At 38.9% G+C, this 20,668-nt stretch overlaps 2 protein-coding genes across 10 annotated transcripts in view; one reads left to right on the top strand and one right to left on the bottom strand.

The window, feature by feature from the left end:
• The window catches only part of MED12L (mediator complex subunit 12L), a 205,302-nt gene that overhangs the window by 137,779 nt on the left and 46,855 nt on the right, over window positions 1-20,668 (top strand). For all 7 annotated transcript variants that reach the window (XR_013542948.1, XM_072996076.2, XM_078389115.1 and 4 more), the window contains 5 exons: window positions 9,808-9,955; window positions 11,527-11,645; window positions 12,725-12,868; window positions 14,113-14,276; window positions 16,509-16,640. Coding sequence is in view for 6 of the 7 variants with exons in the window: in XM_072996076.2 (XP_072852177.2) it covers window positions 9,808-9,955; window positions 11,527-11,645; window positions 12,725-12,868; window positions 14,113-14,276; window positions 16,509-16,640 (707 nt within the window). In the remaining variant the exon portion in view is untranslated. The remainder of the gene's footprint in view (window positions 1-9,807; window positions 9,956-11,526; window positions 11,646-12,724; window positions 12,869-14,112; window positions 14,277-16,508; window positions 16,641-20,668) is intronic.
• On the bottom strand, window positions 600-18,679 carry P2RY12 (purinergic receptor P2Y12). Of its 3 annotated transcripts, none has more exons than XM_020781902.3 (3): window positions 18,601-18,679; window positions 7,376-7,676; window positions 600-3,222 (listed from the first exon to the last, which is right to left on the bottom strand). In XM_020781902.3, exon 3 carries the CDS (start codon window positions 3,202-3,204, stop codon window positions 2,206-2,208), a length of 999 nt encoding a protein of 332 aa, XP_020637561.1. In that variant the 5' UTR covers window positions 3,205-3,222; window positions 7,376-7,676; window positions 18,601-18,679; the 3' UTR covers window positions 600-2,205. The 3 variants fall into 3 exon arrangements, with proteins under 3 accessions (XP_020637561.1, XP_078245247.1, XP_020637563.1); XM_078389121.1 differs by having other exon boundaries at window positions 7,376-7,599; window positions 18,601-18,668; XM_020781904.3 differs by having other exon boundaries at window positions 7,376-7,496; window positions 18,601-18,667.

The raw sequence follows: 20,668 nt of genomic DNA, 5'->3' as shown, positions 1-20,668 counted from the left end.
GCCAGATGGTGCGGGGTATAAATCTAATAAAATAAATAAATAAATTTTTAGATCTTTCTAATCAATTCAAGCCACACTCCTGACAGAATAAAATGTATTCCTTTGTCTGACAAAGCTCAAGCGTTGTTTTTAAAATTTAACTTTTGACACTTTTGCAAGTCTTAGTCATTTTACAAGCTTTCCAATATTATATAAGTATGCAACAAGTAAGAGATGTGGTGGTGCTGCAGGTTAAACCACAGAGCTTCTGGGCTGCAAGGTCGAAAGACCAGCAGTTCGAATCCATGTGACAGAGTGAACTCCTGTTGCTTGTCCCAACTCCAGCCAACCTAGCAGTTCGAAAGCATGTATATACTAGTAGATAAATAGGTATCACCACGGTGGGAAGGTAACAGCATTTTGTGTCTAGTCGCGCTGGCCACATGACCACAGAAACAGTTTATGGACAAATGCTGGCTCTATGGCTTGGAAATGGGGATGAGCACCGCTCCCTAGAGTCAGACACAACTGGACTAAATGTCAAGGGGAACCTTTACCTTTACCTATGCAACAAGCAGGGGGGACATTTTTCATTCTGATGTAAACTTAGACAATGGAAATGGCATCTGTGCATTTTATTTGCTTAAATTATTGTGGTAGCTGGTTCCATAAAATCAGTTCAGAGGTTAACTTTCAAAAATTGGTGGGATAGGATGATTTGCAAGAGGTAACAAACTGTCAGTATTCTTCAGCACTCTTCAGAACCAAAGTCATAACTCAAAATATTTTAACACTTTAGCCAAATAACAGTACAAATAACAATAACATTGTTGTGTAAATTATGCCAGCATAGGGTCTCAGGTGAGATACATTGCAGCAGGGGGAATTGAACAGTTCCTACAAGTTCAGAGGAGGGCAACAGATAATCAGGGACTGGAAACCAAGCCCTATGAGGAAGGACTGAAAGAGCTGTGCATGTTAAACCTTGAGAAAAGAAGACTGAGGGGAGATATGATAACCCTTTTTTAATACTGAAAAAGAGTCATGCAGAGGAGGGGAAGAATCTTCTTCTTGGTCATCTCAGAGTGCACGACATGCAACAATGGGCTCAAGTTATAGGAAACCAGATTCAGGCCAAATATCAAGAAAACAAGTCTTAACTCTTAGAGCAATATGACAATGGAACCAATTACTTTGAGAGATGATGAGTGGTCCAATGCTAGAGGCATCCGAGTGAAAATTGGACAACCATATGTCAGATCTGTTTTGATTTGGATTCCTGCAGGAGGTTGGACTCGATGGCCTTATAGGTCCCTTCCAACTCAGTTAGTCTATGAATCTACTTTGATCTCAGGGCTAGTATGACTCAGTCAGTGTGGATGAATGCAATCAGTCTCATTGTTCACAAGTTGTGTGAGCCTTGGGATCAAAGGAAGAACTCTACAATTACTGGTAATCTTCCACTGCCAGTAACATAATCAATCATATGCCAGCATAAATGGAGCAACAGAATTTTGACTAAAACCCCCGAAAAACAAAAACAAACCATGAATACACAAGTGATACAAATGTAAACATCTTCAACCTCATGCTATAGAATAGTACTGTTTCTAAAAAGTCCTCAGAGCACTTTGAGTCAAGAGAGTTTTTGAGAAAACAATTTTTTAATTGAAACTTTCATATCAGCGACCATGGGTGCACTCAACAATGTTGCTTTGCTTTGTTGTTTTTTATTTCTTCACAGCAGACTGTGGATTCCATGGCAGACAGCCTGTGTGATGTTATTTGCTGTTGATACCATTAAGCTTCTGGTTGGAAGGTTATGCAACACAATTCTGTTCTTCTGAATATAAGTCAGATTAGTGTATAATACATAGTGAAAATACATTTCTTATCACTTTTATTTCCCTTTTAATGTAGCTAGCTTGGAATGGATATATCAATACATTTTAGATGCTTTCTTTGTTTTTGGTGCCTTTAGCACCACCCTGTTTGGTTTCTCTTAGTGTGGTCCAATGTTCGTGTAGCCATAAAGTTAAAAGAAAATGCATAAGTAATATGTAGTGTGATGTGCATTATCATTAAGCTGCTAGCTGTTAGTTTCATGGACTAAATGTGATTCTGAATTTCCGTGGAAGCTATAATCAGCTTCACTGTTGCAGGAAAAAAAGGCGTGTGGTGAAGAGATTGCCAAACACTAGTATGTTATAAAGTTATCTGGTTGAGCTACATTGGTGTTTCCTCATCTGTTGTTTCCATGTTTTGGTCTCTTCTTCTTTTAGTAGCACATATATGCAGTACCCTTAGAAGAGATTTTCTAAAAGATTTACAGAGGGCAAAATATATGAATGGATCTAAGCAGGCATTCAGGGATGTCAGCCATAAGGTGCTCTCTTTTATATAAAACAAAGTGTTCTGAGTTGAACACTCAAAAACATCTCTTGTTTGGCTCAAGGTGTAAGGAATTCTGGCAAAATGGAAGGGCACAAAGCAAATAAAGAACACACCGATAATGATGAAAACTTTGATATTCATAGTCTTTTTGTTTGTGTTTCCTGTACTTCTTGTTCTTTTATAGGATTTGTACAACTCTTGTGTAATGAGTGTGTAGCATACAACTATGATGGCAAAGTTGGCCCAGAAGATAAATTGGCAAACATAGTTTACAATTTCATGCCATAGTAAGCCAAAATCAGATTTCAGGTCAGCACATTTCTTCACATTCTCACGTGTTGGTTTCTTATCTGTCAGAATCATGTTAGGAAGGGACAGAGAGAACATGAATATCCAGATAACTGCGGATAGAATCTTAGCTCCCAATATGTTATCGGAGGTAACAGACTTGAAGGGTCTGGCAGTTTTCAAATAACGATCAATAGTAATAAGACCCAAGAAAATAATGCTTATATACATTGTGAAGTAAAATATGACTTGAGATACTTTGCAGACAAACCCTCTTAGTTCCCACGACACTAATTTTGCATCACTGAGAATTTTGAATGGGAAAGTTAGTATCATCAGTATGTCAGAAATCACTGTGTTCTTGAGAAAGACAATAAAATTGGATTTGCTGGAGATTTGGAAAAAGACTCCCATGGCCAGTCCATTCATAATTATGCCCACAATGAAAATAGAAGTGTACAGCAAGGGAAAGAGAACTTGGCTCATCTTGTTGTCAGTGCTGCAGTTGCTGCTGTTTCCGGGAGGGCTGTGTTCAGGATTCATTGGGGCTTTATTTTATACCTACAAAAAGGTAGAACAAGATCAGTCACCAATATCAGCTATTATTTTAATGAAATTTGCAAATATGGAAAGCAACCCCCCCTGAAGAATTTTTAGAAGAGATAGCTGTGTTAGTCTGTTCTAGCACATAAGGAAAAACCTTGAAGACTAACTGCTGTATTTTATTGTGAGCTGTTGTGGACAAGTCCACTTCCTCAGACGTAAGAGTGGGACTACATGGCAAATGTTTATACATGTATACATGACCCCCAAATCAGAGACTGTATTTGGACACAAGTTGCAGCACTATACTCTCTGAAAGAGGACATGTGGCCACTGGAAAGCAGATTGAGTGTTTGCAGGTAGATCTATTAAAGGAAATCCTCTATATAGTATGCTGTTTTATTTTCAAGGCTTGTGGAAGACAATGTGCCCTGTAATATATGTTTCAAACATTGCCAACAAATGTATTGTCGAAGGCTTTCACGGCCAGGATCCAATGGTTGTTGTAGGTTTTTTGGGCTGTTTGGCCATGTTCTGAAGGTTTTTCTTCATAACGTTTTTCTGTGGCTGGCATCTTCAGAGGACAGGAGTTAGAACTCTGTCTGTGTTCTGGCCAACAAATGTTGGAGTAAAATTAGGTGGTAGTGGTGTTTTTTCTTCTTCTGGGAAGTGATTAGGTGAACTATGGAAACATTGTCTTTAACCAGAAGTCTATCCAGGAGAAGGTATGGACTTTATCACTTATTCCTAAAGCATCTCAAAAACCTAGCAAAAACAACTGCAGAACCATCTTTAAGTAATGTGTCACATGCTGTGTTTTCAGGTGAAAATAATGTAGAGGTTTTGATTTTGCTGATTTCTTTTTTTCTGGTACATCATAATAAAAATGTCACACAAGAGTACCACAAATAATTTTTGACCTTAAGCAGAATCCGTAGGTGACTTGACGGCACAAAACAGCAACATTGTTCTACAATGCTGGTGCCACCTTCTGGTTGAATGAATCCTGGTCATTCAATCAGAATTTAGGTCTGAGAGCTCCTATCCACAATGGGCATTTGTTCAATTTTCTTGTCTCCATGTTCCCGGTACTTCATTCTGGTGTCCACACAATGGAGGGCTGAAACTAATGTCAACAAAGTTAAAATGGGGCAAAATCTCTTGCTTTCCTGGACTTTTTATAAGCTATCTGGGGGTGGCAGTGTATTTTTGCTCTATTTTTACTAAAAAGTAGGATCTGCTCATGTGGACCCTAGTACAGTATTGTATTGGTCTGTGCTGATCCACTTTCTGGAAGTAGGTCATTTGAAAATATTTGTTATGGGCATTTTTTTCTGCTCGTAAATCTATACACTTCTGCATCATGTGGACAAGTAAGGCAAGCAGAGAAGGAAGAAGAGAAAGAAGTTTGTGGAGTGAGGCAGAAGGGGAGGGCAGTTGGTGTTATGTGTGAGATATCAGGAGACAATTCCGGATGTGTGTGGATAGTCAGTACTGGGACACTCCAGTGAATCCCACTATAACTAGCAACACACACACCCAATGTGGACATAGATTTTGGGATGATCTATTCAAATTGGCAACAGGAAATACCAGAATGACACAGAACGACTCCAGAACGACCAGAGAAACCACCACTGTGTGGATGAGCTCTTAGTTGTAATTCGAACAATTGTTTATTTCTAGCAAACTATTACGGGAACGTGGTGGCGCTGCGGAGCGATGTGGTGGTGCTGTGGAGGGACATGGTGGTGCTGCAGAGGGACATGGTGGTGCTGCAGAGGGACGTGGTGGCGCTGCAGAGGGACGTGGTGGCGCTGCAGAGGGATGTGGTGGCGCTGCGGGAGGGACGTGGTGGCGCTGCGGGCTAAACCGCTGAAGCCTGTGCTGCAGGGTTAGAAGACCAAGCAGTCGTAAGATCAAATCCACGCGACGGAGTGAGTGCCTGTCGCTTGTCCCAGCTCCTATCAACCTAGTGGTTTGAAAGCATGCAAATGCACGTAGATAAATAGGGACCACCTCGGTGGGAAGGTAACAGCGTTCCGTGTCTAAGTCGCACTGGCCATGTGACCACAGAAACTGTCTTCGGACAAATGCTGGCTCTATGGCTTGGAAACGGGGATGAGCACTGCCCCCTAGAGTCGAACACAACTGGACAAAAATGGTCAAGGGGAACCTTTACCTTTACCTATTACAGGAAGGGGGGTGATTCTGTGTTATAGAGCAGCTTAAGAGCCAGCCAGCTGTTATCTAAATCCAGGACCACTTTTTCCTGTTTTGTTCTTGAATTATTTCCATGCTTTTCTCCTGTTGCTTTTTACTGTTAAGTACATTATAATCGTATAATAACTATCAAGGGAAAACTACATTATCTTTTGTACCCTTCACAGTACAAGTCACAATTACCCTATGTGTCTTTACACAAGATGAATACTTATCACAGACCACATGTGTTTCTCATGCTGAATTCAAATCTCTCTTATCTTAACTGCAGCTGCACAAACAGTTATTGGTGAAAATAAAATGAGCAACAGCTGATCAATGTAAAATCTCTAATATTTGTGAATACCTCTCCTTAGTACTCCTGGATTTTAGTCTTTAGTATCATAGGGTAAACCTCGTGCCGGAAAGAAAAGCTATGTCACATTGTGCATATTAATAATTGAGACTCTCTTAGGAGACTCTTTAATCTTTATCTTATGGGGAAACCTAAAGATGGTAAGCAGACTTTTTTTGGGGGGGGGGATCTGATTATGGTGGTCTTCAGATAAAGCAGCTCACGGAATGACTTAAGCAAAAGCATGGATAAGGTGAACATTCGCCCACCTGAGTTCCTTCACCAAAACCACTCCTTCCTAGGTGTTTGGTTCTGAAATAGACCATGCCATAAAAACACAGTGGTGCCTCGCTAGACAGTTACCCCACATGACAGTTTTTTCGCTAGACATTGACTTTTTGCGATCGCTACAGCAATTCACAAAACAGTGATTCCTATGGGGGAATTTTGCTGGACAATGTTTGGTCCCTGCTTCACAAACCGATTTCCGCTAGACGACCATTTTGACAGCTTCCTCCGTGCGCGCAAAACAGGTGTTTTCGGGACCTAAGCTTCACAAGACAGCGATTTAAACAGCTGATCAGCGGTTCGCAAAGCGGATTTCCTATGGCTGATCTTTGCTAGACAACGACAATTCTTCCCCATTGGAATGCATTAAACAGGTTTCAATGCATCCCAATGGGGAAATGCTTTTCGCTAGACAATGATTTCGCTAAACAGCGATTTCAGTGGAACGGATTATCGTCTAGCGAGGCACCACTGTATTGGAACATAGAGAACTGTCTTTTACTGATCCATGTAGCTCAGGATTGCCAGCTTTGATTGGAAGCAGAATTCCAGCATTTCAGACAGGGATTCCTTCCTGCCCTATCTGGAAACCCATAATTTCTTGGCAATTTCCTATCCAAGTACAAACCAGGACCACGCTTGCTTGATATCACAAATCAGCTGGCATGAGATGTGTTCAGAGTTGTATGGGAAGTACCAACAACTCAGAATACTTCACACGGGTACCACATTTTATAGGAAACAGGAGTGATTTATGTATCACTGATTTACTGTGTTTTAAGAATTATTTATTTATTTATTTATTTATTTATTTATTTAATTTATATGCCGCCCACACTATCCAAAGGTCTCTGGGCGGCTTACAGCAATTATTCTGCCTTTCACTAGCATTATATTCTACTTATTTTAATTCTGTCAATTTTGGGGGATAGGAAGGTAGGTTACACTTAACCAGCCCTATCTCATTCTTAAAATTGGAAATGTCACTTAAGAATCCTACTCTTTGCCTTGTTTCCAGTAGGAGACAATATCAAATGCAAAAAAGTCACTGTATAGCCCTTCTGCATTCATGTAAAAAAGTCATGTTAATTTGAATTCAATATGAATTCAAAGTTGCGCTTTTTCAGCCCAGTGGACTCAGGGCATGAATGCAAGTGCAAGTATCTTCAGTATTTTGAACTACATAGAAGTGTGTGGCTTAAAATACATGATTGCATCAGACAGATAGTAAAATAAATTTAAAATGCAAGTTACTTAATTGGGTATTAACATGGTGTAAAGAATGCAAATGTGCATAAGAATTACAAAGGAAAAATACAAAGTTACCTTCATCAGCAGTAGAAAACAGTTCTTGGATTTTCCTGTGTTTGGAAGGTTGAACTGGTTGGGACTGAATGTATGTTGTCATCTGATCACCTTTCCTTTCTGTTAGTCCAGATGTGATCGCCTGTTATAAGGTAATATCCATTTAGCAGAATTCTTTGTCCTGTACAGCAGTAGCACAAACGAATGAGTCAAGAAGACAGACAAGAGGAAGGATCTTAGGATGCCTGTTGATTTAAAGCAGTTGGAATACAATCAGTATCAAGTCCTGGATTAGGCTTCAGTTTCTCTCCTTTTACCTCTCCTGAAAAGAAAGAGGAGAATTTTTGACATCATAGATTACAAAATACCCAATCTCATTATTCCAAGCATATCAGGCAAAAACAAAAGATTTTTTTTTAAAAAAGAGAGAGACGAAAGCATCGTGGCACCAAGCGTTGTATTCCAAAGTAGACACACACACAAAAGAAAATCTGTCCTGGAACACCTCTGGTTTAAGCTTTATTAGATTCTGGCAATCTTTTTCTGATGTGAATCACTGAAGCAACACTTTGGCAGAAGAGAAGAAAGCACTTGCTATAATATAATTTAAAAGCTTTTTGGCAGGAACTAGGTTGTGTAACTCGAACATATTGTGAGATAATAAATGGCTTTCTGGTTTGTCGAGGCTAAGAATATACCTCTTTCAGGTTAGCTGCAATATTGTACGTGTTTGTGTTCCATGTGTGTGTGGGGGTTTTTTTTTGTGTTTTTTTTTTCTAAATTGACAAGAGTTCATTAGGAGAAAGTAAGTAGACTGTATTTCTATATAAAGCATCAGTCCTATACAAACTGGACAGTACCATGATGGATCACTACTGTGCAATAAAGGTAGCCCTCGTAACACCTCAGAATCCCTCCCCTCACAAAACCTTCATCAAAATCATTGGATGAAGGATATTTCTATCACATTGCTTTCCTAATCCTGTGCCTTCCAATTTGAGGCTTCTACTTTCATCATCCCCAGCCGTAGTAGCTGAGACTGACCAAAATTGTAGCCCCAAATATTTGGAGAATTATGGTTTAGGAAAGGCTTATCTCTGGGTGAAGTGTAGTTTCAGGGTACCTGAAGCAGACTTATAGGCACCCGATGTTTGCTTTGGAAGAAAACTGCCTGTAATCATGGAGGAGGTCCAGTCTAAGACATTTTGCTGCCCCAGGCAAAGAATTAATGGCACCCTTTTTCTTATATACTTAGGCTAATGTAGGATCAGCCATTGAGCTTTGCTTCAACACTGACAGTGAGGTACAATCCTATGTCACACCGGCAGGCATCAGGTTAGCTTCAGAGACACAGGGCAAGGTGCATGGCATATTCCAACATCTTGATGCTTCCTCCCAATCCCTGCCTCAGGTGACTGTCTCATTTTGACTAATGTCAGGGTCTGGCCCTGATGTGGAGACTGCAAAGAACCCGCCCTTGGTGGAACTATGTAATTATCCCTTCCAGAAGACTTCTGAGCTAGTTAATTATGGTAGTTATGGGGGAAAATTGAAAACCTTCCTTTGGATTTCAGTCTGTCTCATTTTATTGCATGACCCCGTGTTCTAGTGTTAATAGGAAAGGAGAAAATGTTGGCTTTCTGTATGCCATACATAATCGAATATGTCTCTGTCAAAAGGGTAGATAAAGTCCATCCCTTGAGATGTGTGTGGCTTCCAGGGTGTATCCTGCCTCCCAAATTTTTGTTGTGCCTCAGAAGCTTCGCAGAAGCCATTTCCATGTGTGGGGTGTTGTTGTTTTTTTTGCCTCCTCTCCTGAGGCTGTTTTAGATCAGAAAATACCTTGCTTGAAACAGAAAAGTGGCCAGCCTAAATCAGGGCTGGGAAAGAAATGGATACAAACAGCAAATCATTCTTGCCTCCCTGAAACTTCTGGAGATGGAAGTTGCCACTCTGGACCCATATGAAGGTTTGGTGGTTCAGATGGAATGTAACTGCTCAAGGTCCAGGCTAAGACAAATGTTGCCTCCAGATCATGAGAAGTTGCCTGTCCCTGATTTATCATATCCTTCCCTGCAGCCAGGATGGATATGGTTTAACCATTTGAGTGATACATCTTACTTGCAGAACAAGCAAAATCCAAGCAAACTGAAAAGTTTGAGCCTTCCAGATGGACAATAATAAAAAAAACACTTCCTTTGCTGCTGTGTTGCTGAAAGTCTTTGCTGGATCAAAGAACCTTCTGTCGTCAGAGAACGAGCAATAAAATGTGATATAAATACTGAAGTAGTTAAAAATAGGCACTGTGGCTGGTTTAGATAGATCTCCATGCAAAATTCACCTCATCCTACTATGTTATATTTGTTAATTCCTTACCAAACTATTGGTGCACATAAGTACCTTATTTTACTTAGTTTTTTTTAAAAAAATCATGTGTTTTCCTTTGATTAAAGGATGAAACTTCAAGTCATGAATGTAACCAGCGCATGATTCTTCTTTATGGTGTTGGCAAGGAACGTGAAGAAGCAAGGCACCAGCTGAAGAAGATTACCAAAGATATCTTGAAAATCCTAAATAAGAAAAGCACTACTGAAACCAGTGGTAATCCCCAGCATGCCTGTTGCTAAGTGCTAATTTCTGTTGCTTCTAAATATAGATGTAAATCCAAACTTGTCTGATCTTTGCAGGCAAGGACAAGGAAGTGCAGCATTCCTTTCCTTGCCAGCAAGGTTGACAATACAGTGGTGCCTCGTTTAGTGATCGCTCCGTTGAGTGATGAAATGGCCCCTATGGGGGAAAATCGCTTTGTGATGATCGCAGGGAAGCGATCATGGCAAAGCGACCCTTTTTGCACAGCTGATCAGCGGTTCCAAAATGGCTGCCGGAAAAACAAAATGGTCACCCGCTGTTTTGCCTCGCTTTAGAGGCACCGAAAATGGCTGCCCCTATGGAGGATCTTCACATAAGGTCAGTTTTTAAGCCCATAGGAATGCATTAAACCCGTTTTAATGTGTTTCTATAGGCTTTTTAAAATCGCTTAGCAATTAAATCGCTTAGCAACATTTTTCCTGGAACGGATTAACGTTGATAAGTGAGGCACCACTGTAAATATTTTTGCATTGCTGAGAACATTTTTTTAAAACAAAAATACAGTACACAATTTTCCTCAAAATTGCATGATTTGCAAAAGTGCTCTAAATAGGTTGTTTCCATCAGCTACTCTGGATCTGGCTATTATTGCAAGGGACAAACTGGTCTTTTATGTGGAAATTATGGAAATCTTACATGTAACAGATCATGCCTTCTCGGGATTTGTTATGCCGAGGAAAGGAAAGTTCATGCCCAATTTGTATAGAAAAACTTAAAGAAATACTGATTCTATGGTCAGAAATGCACACAAAGAAGGTAAAGCTTGGAGGATGGAAGCTCCTTAAACACATGATTTAACTGTTTTAATCCTCCTGTTCAACAGAAGCATAGTCTGATTGTTTATCATGTTTTTGTACTGTGTGTATGGCTTTTTTCATGACAGTACTGAACATTTGAAGTACAGATTGATAGAAATCCTGTTGCATAGCATAGTCAAATGCAACTAGACTAGACCCATTTCAATCATGAAAGTGACAGAAGAACAGACTCACCAAATCCCCAGTGAGTTAGTGGGCCTACTCTACTGCTATTTATTATGCTAAACAATAGGATTTCAATAAGCTTTGTGATGTATCAGTAAGATTTGTAATAAAAATTTAGATGTTGCTGCTGAAGCTAAGTGTGGGAAGAATTTTAGAGAAATAAATAAATCACAATAGACACGATTTTTTTTTTTAAAAATGCATCATTTCAGGTGCTTTACCAAATGCATTATGTCCTTTTAGGTTTCCTAAAAGGTTGCATGCAATTACAGTTGCAGGTTTTATGCAATTAAATATCTGAGGTTTGCATTTTAATGAAAATGTGTTAGTTTATCGGTATTTTATTTTTAGTCGCCTTAATAAATATTTATTTCTCTAAACAAACAAATAAAATAATAAATACTTGTTACATTTTGGATTCACAAAATGCTTGTTGTTGGATTAGACTTTGCCATGAGCTGTGCTTTTGAAGTACTAATGATGGTGAACTGTATAAACCATTACAGAAATATAACCAATCTAAAAAAATATTTGTTTTAGCTGGAGATGAAGGGCAGAAAGTCAGAAAGAACAAGCAAGAAGCATTCCCCAGTTTAGAAAATGTGTTTACAAAACTACAGCAGCTCTCATATTTTGATCAGCATCAAGTGACATGTCAGGTACTTTTCACTATAAAATTATAGATCTTTCCATTGTTGAGTTTAGTTATAAATCTACCATAATAGAAGATATATATGGACAGGTCAGAAGTCAGAGTGGGGAATAAAAATGGGTTTCCATGATGTACCAGCCATGGATTAGATAGAGCAAAATAACTGCTAGATAGCCAGTGGCGGAGGTAGAGGATGGGAGTTTGATTCCTTACTGTGCCTCCTTGACAGGAACTGGAATTGATGGTCCATAAGGTTTCTTCTAGTTCTGCAGTTCTAAGATTATTATTAATGGGGAAAGATAGGAGCAGAGATAGACAATATGCCAATGGAGCAGAAGAATGGGGAAACTTGGGGTGTGTGACAGAGATTTTTAAAAAGGGCACTCAAGCTATGAAGAGACCCTTTTCAATGATTTGAGGAAGGTTGGTGGGAGGAAGGAAAAGGAAATTTAAGCCTTAGGGCTGCGTGACTGCTGTCATTTTTAAACTATTGAGAATCCTAGTTGCATTCCTATGTGGCTTACTTTTCCCAGTATTGACAATGCATATACAATTCCATTACATAAACTGTGAGCAACGTATCTTTTTAAGTAAAAAGTCATAAATGCTATGAATTAAAAAAAAAAACTGTATTAGGGATTTGTTGAACAGGCTATAGTGTTTCCAGAGATTTTGCCATCTTAAAGATGTTGAAACTGTTCCTTGTTATATTTGCTGTTGGCTTTAAGAAAACTGTCTAAGACAAGGAGGGTCAGCGTTCCAGTAGCAGTGAGTAGTTATAGTCACACCACTGTCACTATTTCCAATATTTGGTGGTGAGCCAAAATTTCTGGAGCTGTTACAGCTGAAATCTGGCAACAATGGCAACAGATCTATGTGCTTGGGAGGTGTATGCCAGAGCACCCTCCTGCACCACAGAATGATTCCTCCCATACCCAGAACATTTCCTTCCATTCCAGAAAGGAAGGACAAAATTGCATTCGAAAATCACAAATCATAATCCATGATTATAGCATTGTCTTGGTTGCTTTAACGCTTCCATTTATTTGTGGTTCTGTTTTATTTTTTTTATTTTTGGAAAAACAGATCTCTAACAATGTTCTGGAACAGATTACAAGTTTTGCTTCAGGAACATCATACCATCTTCCATTAGCTCACCACATCCAGCTTATATTTGATCTGATGGAGCCTGCTCTAAACATCAATGGGCTTATTGATTTTGCTGTTCAGGTAATGGGGCTTGCTTGCTGTTCACTTGCTTGCTTTACGATTTTATGAAAATGACCCTGGACCTAGTAGTAATGCTATACTTGCACAATTCCCATTAGTTGCAAACTGGAGTGTTTTTTTCCAAGCTCATGCAAGGAAATATCCAGTGCTTTCTTGCGCAAATGCTGATCATCTTTTGCACTTGTTTGAACATGGTTCCCTGTGCAAATATGCAAACATGGCATGGCAGCACCATTGCTCAAGTCTGTGATGATGTCCAGTCCAATGTTAGCAACGCTGGCAGGGATTTTCATTGTGGCAGGAGCATTCAGTCAGGTTTAAGCCAAGTTCCTTTGAGGAGACTCACAAGTAAAATGGTGAATATAACATTTTTTTAGAACAGCAGCACAAAAGCATGAAAGCATTTCCTTCTAGAAGTGGCAACAATATGGGAAGTACTTTGCTGTTTGCCTAACTGTAACTACAATCCTTGGTACTTACCTAGGACTAAATTCCATTGAATGCAGAGAGATTTATCTGTAATTAATTTTGCTTAGTATTCTTCCATTTACAGTGGTGCCTCGTTAGACGATTACCACGCAAAACAGTTAATTCACAAGATGATGGGTTTTTGCAGTCACTATTGCGCTTCACAAAACAGTTTTTCCCATGGGCGATTTTTGCTAGATGATTTTTCAGTCCGTGCTTTGCAAGATTTTTTTTTTCTGGATGGTTTTTTGCAAGATGTCGATTTTGACAGCTGGGTCTGCACTTCGCAAAACGGTTTTCCTATGGTCAATTTTCACAAGATGGCGATTTCCCCCCCATTGGAACGCATTAAATAGATTTCAATGCATTCCAATGGGGAACCGCATTTCGCAAGACGATGTTTTCGCAAGACAGCAATTTTCGCAGAACGAATTAACATCGTCTTGTGAGGCACCACTGTATATTTATTCAAAAAGCTGTTTTTGTATAGCAGCAGACATTTCAGAGTATTCTTCACCCCAAAAAGTTATAAACTGGCAGCATGAAAGCAAAGTGATGTGGGCATTTGTGTCCCTTTTAAACTAAAATAAGGTGAAAAAAATAGTATGAAAAGACAGGAAGCCTAGAAATCAAAGACAGTGTCATCTGGACAAACTGTAAAATTCTTTAACGAGATAACGTGATTGTCGGGTGAAGATTTTTTCTTGGAAATAATGTGTGCTTCTTAATTTATAGAGAAGGATTCTAAAGTCAACATTTCTGCTTTTGTTTTTTAGCTGCTGAATGAGCTGAGTGTGGTGGAAGCTGAGCTTCTGCTGAAGTCATCCAGCCTGGCAGGAAGTTACACAACAGGGCTGTGTGTTTGCATTGTTGCTGTGCTGAGACATTACCATGCTTGCCTCATTTTGAATCCAGACCAAACTGCTCAGGTTTTTGAAGGGTTTGTAGTGGTAATGTTTTTCTAAGACTCTTAAGTATTAACAGATTTTGAACATGTTAGCATTAGTGTATAGGTGGAAAATGCAAACTTTGCAAAATTGCAATAAAAATACAAATATTCATTGCTGTTTTACCCAACAAATTGAGTTGAAGTTCCATGATGCAGTATCTTTCACCTAAATGGCTAGTTCCTGCATAGATTTTAAAAATATATACATCTGTGAATGTGTTCTGTGTGCTCCAAACCCCTTCAAGAAAAGGAAGGATCCAGAGATAATGACTAGAATCCTGTTGGTGGTTTAATGCTTGTATATGGGAAATCAAATAAGTCATGGTGGCAAATTGCCACTTGTAACATTACTGGACATGAACCTGATTGTTCAATCCAATACCTATCCAGGAACATAACCAGCACATTGTTAATGAATGCCAGTTTGCTGCCACAGCTTTATTTATTGACCAGAATCCTGTTATCCTTATGTTTGCACAAAGGAAACCTATTTAGCAAGCTGTTGGGGGGAGGGGTAAATTAAGGCAAATAGGAATTTGTGATAACTTACATTGAGATAATGGAGGTTACTAATTTTCCTAGACAGTAAAAAGTTACTATTTTTAGGACCAGCTAATTGTTTATTAGAGATGCTTTTTGAGAGGCCACTGGCCGGATAGTTCAGTGATTTAGATATCTGACTGTGAACCCTGAGGTTGGGAGTTTGATTTTCCACAGTGCCTCATGTGAGTAGAGCCAGCCTGTCTAGGTAAGCTGCACAGCCCCAGGAGGCCCCCAGAAAAAGGAAATGGTTACTTCTGAGTGTTCTCTATCTGGAAAATCCTGAGAGTCAGAACTGACTTGATGGCCCATGATTATTATTGAGAAGCCACCACACATAAAGCTACTAGATTAGTAATGCAGGCAGATCCATAGTGCAATTCTCTCATGATCGGATGGGATTCCAAAAAAAGGGACTCCAATTACATGGAAAAGTACCTAGAATATATTTTTTTTCTTTTCCACAACTCTCTCTCACATAGAACATAGCTGCATTCAAGAGTTACAGTATATTTTTTTAAACAATGTGGATGGACTCGGGGGGACAATATGTGCTCCAGTCTTCCTTGTTCGACTGTCAGTTTCCTGTGGTAATGCAAGAGGCCTGCAAAGGAGATGGAATTATATAATGCTGTAGATTGGAGTGGGCAGTTTGCAGAGATCGCTGAACATGCCCATCTCTTAACTTGGAAGGCTGCTCTCACTTCTGCTTCACTCAAATTGTTTTCTTATGAAGTGGAGTAATGTTAACTTAAAAGTATCCACCTGCTTTCTAGTAACTCCCAAATACTTTCTATTCAACTTTGGTGGAATATGGGGGATATATTTATTTATTTATCCCACCCATCTAGACCAAAGTTCTACTCAGGGTGGTTTACAAATTTAAAAACAATAAAACCAATAAGCATATATTATAAATCCAAGACGGCAAAAGTATAAGAAATTAAGATAGGGCAGGAGGAAAAGCCTGCCCAAATAGCTGGGTTTTAAGTTTGTTCCTGAAAACACCCAGGAAGCTACAGGCTTGAGTTTACAAGGGTGGAGCTAGGCAGTTGAGAACAAGTTCACTCATTCATAGGATCCCCATGAGTTATAGGCCACTTGATGGCACATGTCAACAAATGGGGGATAGAGGTGTTGGGGAGCACTCAAAACATGTCAAAAATCACCCGATTCCATACCACCTAAAAGAGATTTTCTGTGCCATATACTTTTCAAAACATTTTACATTTGGTAGGATGCTGGGTGGGGCCCTGAGGGAGCACATTTCAAATCTTGGGGAGGCGTGAAGCCTACAGGCCACATTTTAGTCTTTTTGATTAGTAAATGGTTACAGAATTCCAAGAAACTGGAAACCTTGATATGGCCAATTTTGTAACCATTTCCCCTTGAATCTGGGTGCCTCTATTTTGAAAGCTTCCCCATCAAGATGGGGAAGTTGGGAGTTCAAGAAATGGGTCTGGAACTGCAATCTGTGTCCTTGACTCTCTCAGCTGTCTCTGAAAATGTAGGCTTGAACAGGGCTAATGCGATAGATAGATGAAGGGAGAAATTGTTTCCATAGAATTTGGTATAAAGTGACGTAGGACCATATTAATTTGTACATTTTTCTCCATTTGTTTGAAAGCAGTCTACTGCCAAAAAGCTTTTATTTTTATGAAATATGTTCTTTTCTTCCTACAGATTATGTGGTGTTGTCAAACATGTTGTAAATCCATCTGAATGCTCTTCCCCAGAAAGATGCATTTTAGCCTATCTCTATGATCTCTATGTTTCATGTAGTCATCTCAGAAGCAAATTTGGAGACCTTTTCAGGTTTGTAATAACAATCCCTTCTGCTTTGTTCTGTAACTTGAGTTTAAAGTTTGTATAAATATATGTATAGAAGTTTCTGTATGGAATGTGTACATACATTTTTTCATATACAGTATTTGTAGATGTCCATATTATTTACCCCTCCAAAATAGATGTTCTGTTTCTTTTTCACCTTTTAGAATTCTTGCAAAAGTAATCTAAAGGCTTCATGTGGCTCTTTCAGATATTTATGTAAAGAAAGATATTGTGTGGATCTGTAAGTTTTAAACTCTGGTTTATGTCTACATCTCAGCACAGGGGGAAAGAAATAATGAATGACTTTTCTATTACATTTCTTTGAAGTCAGAGTCTCCCTGATCACCATCTGTCTCCAGAATAAAGAAGCTTTTAAGCTGATGGTTAAGGAGCCACTGCATAGTTTTTAGTTTCATATATTTGTTGGTGTTCCCTGGGCTATAGTGATTGGGGAGAGAGAAAATGGACGTGCGTAATGGGATGAAAACTACTGTAATTTTATGGTGTCAGAACTGATAATGAGTGGTTTAACAGGCTGAAGGATTTCAGGGAGATGGCTAATTACACTAAGAAAGACAAAGATTTCCTTCTTCTTAATAGCTTTGGAGCTGACCTGAGTTAGAAGACAAAGGGCTTCCAAGACTGGAAAAGCCCATTATCCTCTGTAATATATATGCATGAGTCAGTTTGGGAAGGATATTCTGCAAGTAATATTTGACTCTCTGTTACTCTTTACATTCATCATGGTGGTTGTGATTCAGATAATCTAAACTATAGTAACATCTGGAAAGCTTGTGCTTTAAAACAGTATTCCATTTTAGCTTTAGCTCTGAAACAAATTCTGTTTGGGCGGTCATGAACATGAGTGATACTATTTCTCCAGAATAGTTCCTGTTATCTTTTTCTGGTATTCCGAACTAAGATTTTACTGGTTGCTGTGGATTTTTAGGGCTCTTTGGCCATGTTCTGAAGGTTGTTCTTCCTAACATTTCACCAGTCTCTGTGGCTGGCATCTTCAGAGGACAGGAGTCAGAACTCTGTCTGTGCTCTGGTGCAGTTTTGTGGACTCCTGTCCTCTGAAGATGCCGGCCAGAGAGAGTGGAGAAACGTTAGGAAGAACAACCTTCAGAACACGGCCAAACAACCCAAAAAACCCACAACAACCATCAGATCCTGGCCATGAAAGCCTTCAAGAATATAGTGTCAAGTATGTTTCTGTTGCAGAATTAAAATAATTATTAAAAAAGCATGCATGGAAAGTTAAGATGGTGTTAATTTTTCTGTTGGCTGAATCTGCTGCCTGCTATAGAGTTTATCCAGTGTCCTTAGAATGAAGTCAGTTTAATCTTAATAATTGTCTAAGATACTTAATGGGGCTGACTACTATTTGCTTTCTTGACTTAAAATTCTAGAAGATTTAGCTGCACTTCCCATCAGATGAGCTTGAAAAAAACTGAGTTTTCCCACCATTGGGTGAGGTGAATTTTTTCAAATTTTAATATTTTTTTTAAAAAATCCACAGTAGGTTTTTCTTTTTACACAAAAATGTATTTTGTGTACAAAAAGATTCGGTCCCCTCCCATTGTTGCTACTGATAAAAAAAAATCTTGATTTTGTTTACTGTCATGAAGGAGAAAAGAACCTCATGGCTGTTGACAATATTTGACAGAATGTCTCATTGTGTTGATACTCCCTTTTCTGTCAAGGATGATAAAATTTGAAAGTATTGGTAATATCTGTATTATTTAAAGTTCTGCTATTTCCTGCCCCATAATTTACCTCTAGTGACAAATGATAGTAAATGTAAGTAAACATATTCATTGTCTTTGTTTATCAGAGCTGTTAATACTTCTGTTAATGCTGTGACTACACAGAATAAAATTATAAAATATGTGCCCTATGTTATAATCTAGCAGAATATTAATTTGAAGAGTTTGATTCTTACCTTTGTTGTAGTTCAGGCTGTTAACTGCTAGCTTTTTCCTGTATGATCCCATACAGCTGATGAATACAAAGTCTGTAACTTCCTATTTGAGTTTTGTCACTTTCACTAAACTTCCTTTTTTTAAGTATTAAAGACCTCATTTTGTAAATGGATTGCAGCTTCTAAATTTTCCACAACTTGCAGTCATGTTACAGAAACCCTTTGTAATCTAACATGCTTGGTTTTGTTTCTGAATAAAAATATTCCTTCAACATTTTATATTTTCCAGTGTTAATAAGGACATTTATAATTATTTCATAAATGATTAATTGTATTGAGAAAGTGTGTCCAGTGTTTTGCAGGGCAAGAACTATAAAAATAGATCAGTGGAAAATATTTGACAAAAGAAGTGTACAGCCCATTGTGATTTTCCATCGTACATAGGTGCCAGTGTATGTTGTTGTTTTCCTGTGCTATCAAGGCATTGATAACCTACAGTGATCCTCTGAATTAATGATCTCTAGGACCCATTGTCGACTGTAAACTCAGAACCTTGGCTTCTTTCATTAAGACAATCCATCTCAAATTTGGTCTTCCTCTTTTCCTGCTGCCTTCCATTTTCCCCCACATTAATATTCACAATGCAGTATTGGCAGTCACACAAATTTCAGTTGCTTGTAGTTTAGGTTAGCTACTTTGAGAAATGGCTATATATAAAAGAGCCTGGATCCAGTCTACATTGTACTTAGAGGCCGATAAAATAAACTTTTCACATTCAGTGAGATCTGAGTGTGACTAACTTTGTCTAGATATAATTCTAAGGTTTTTAACAAATGAATAGGAATCTTAGGTACCCATTCCCCTCATGTATCTGCAGTAGCAGAAATTACACCTGCACAGCTGCTTCTGTGGTTACGCTTTAGTTCACCTGGCTGACAATCCAGGCATATCCTCCATCAATATAGATTTACTACTTCTTGCCTCCAGTCATTTGGTGTCAAAGGCCACAAAGTCTCATTAGTCCTATAAATAAGTCTGTTTTCTTTCTATCATATTAAGTTTCTCTCAGTGCTGTGGAGTGCTTCTATAGGGTATTCTTTCTTTGCTATAGATAAGAGAGTCTTTTTTCTGTAGGCAACAGTGATGTCGGTTGCTTCTGTGATAATTATGGAACTGTATCATTATGTAGTGAAGCACCAGTACCACATCACTAGTTTCACCCAGACTATATCATTATGGCACTTGAAGCTTTGGCATTGCTGCAGTGCTTAATCTCCCTGCTTGAGTTTACAAAATGTGTTGAAGTGCAAAGGGGAAGAACATAGCAAAACACACTGATTTGTGTTTGTGAGCAGGAGATTAGAGTCATCCCCCGAAATTGGATGCACTCTGATTTACCCAGCTGTATCCAGGCTTTAGAATAAACACTTGATAGAGTATGTTTGTAGAACTGTCATCTGATAATTATTGCAAGAAACAATCAGGCCCTTTTTAAGACTCAGAGAGTTTTAGGGCATGGACAAAGAGACCTTATTTCTCAGAATTGAATTTATTTTGACAGGGCTGCCAGAGATTCCTTTTAATGGATATTTACTGACGCACATATTTTTATTATGTTGTGTTTTAATTTGGCTTGGAATTTTGGGAGCTCATTCTGTCCTGCTATTTCATTCTGTACAGTGGGGTCTTGGCTTGAGAACTTAATCCGTATTGGAAGGCGGTTCTCAAGTCAAAAAGTCTGTAAGTCAAGTCTCCATTGACCTACAGTGCATTGAAAACCGATTAATCCCGTAACAGGCCATTTTTGTTCCATTTTGGGTTTTTTCTGGTCTGTAAGTCAAATCTCAGTCTGCAAGTCAAACCTAAATTTTGTGGCCAGAGAAGTCTGTAACTCAAAAAGTCTGTAAGTCAAGCCGTCTATAAGTCAAGGATCCACTGTATATGGTTTTGGTCCAAACTATCTGAAGGGGGAGGCCTTGTTGCCCACAGAGGTGTGTTTGACAAAAATGCAAAAGAGAGTCTGGTCCCAGCTTATGGGATGCCCTCCCCCAGGGGGGCTAAGTTGGCCCAACTCCCTTTTATTCCTTCA

Source organism: Pogona vitticeps, chromosome 3 (genome assembly GCF_051106095.1).
Source record: "Pogona vitticeps strain Pit_001003342236 chromosome 3, PviZW2.1, whole genome shotgun sequence".
In the NCBI taxonomy this organism is placed as follows: domain Eukaryota; kingdom Metazoa; phylum Chordata; class Lepidosauria; order Squamata; family Agamidae; genus Pogona; species Pogona vitticeps.
The sequence above is the reverse complement of the archived record's forward strand: the minus strand, read 5'-3'. Positions and strand labels throughout refer to the sequence as shown.

Bases quoted from the DNA above. Each gene is read 5' to 3' on its own strand.
- P2RY12 (XM_020781902.3), bottom strand. From the start codon at position 3,204: ATGAATCCTGAACACAGCCCTCCCGGAAACAGCAGCAACTGCAGCACT.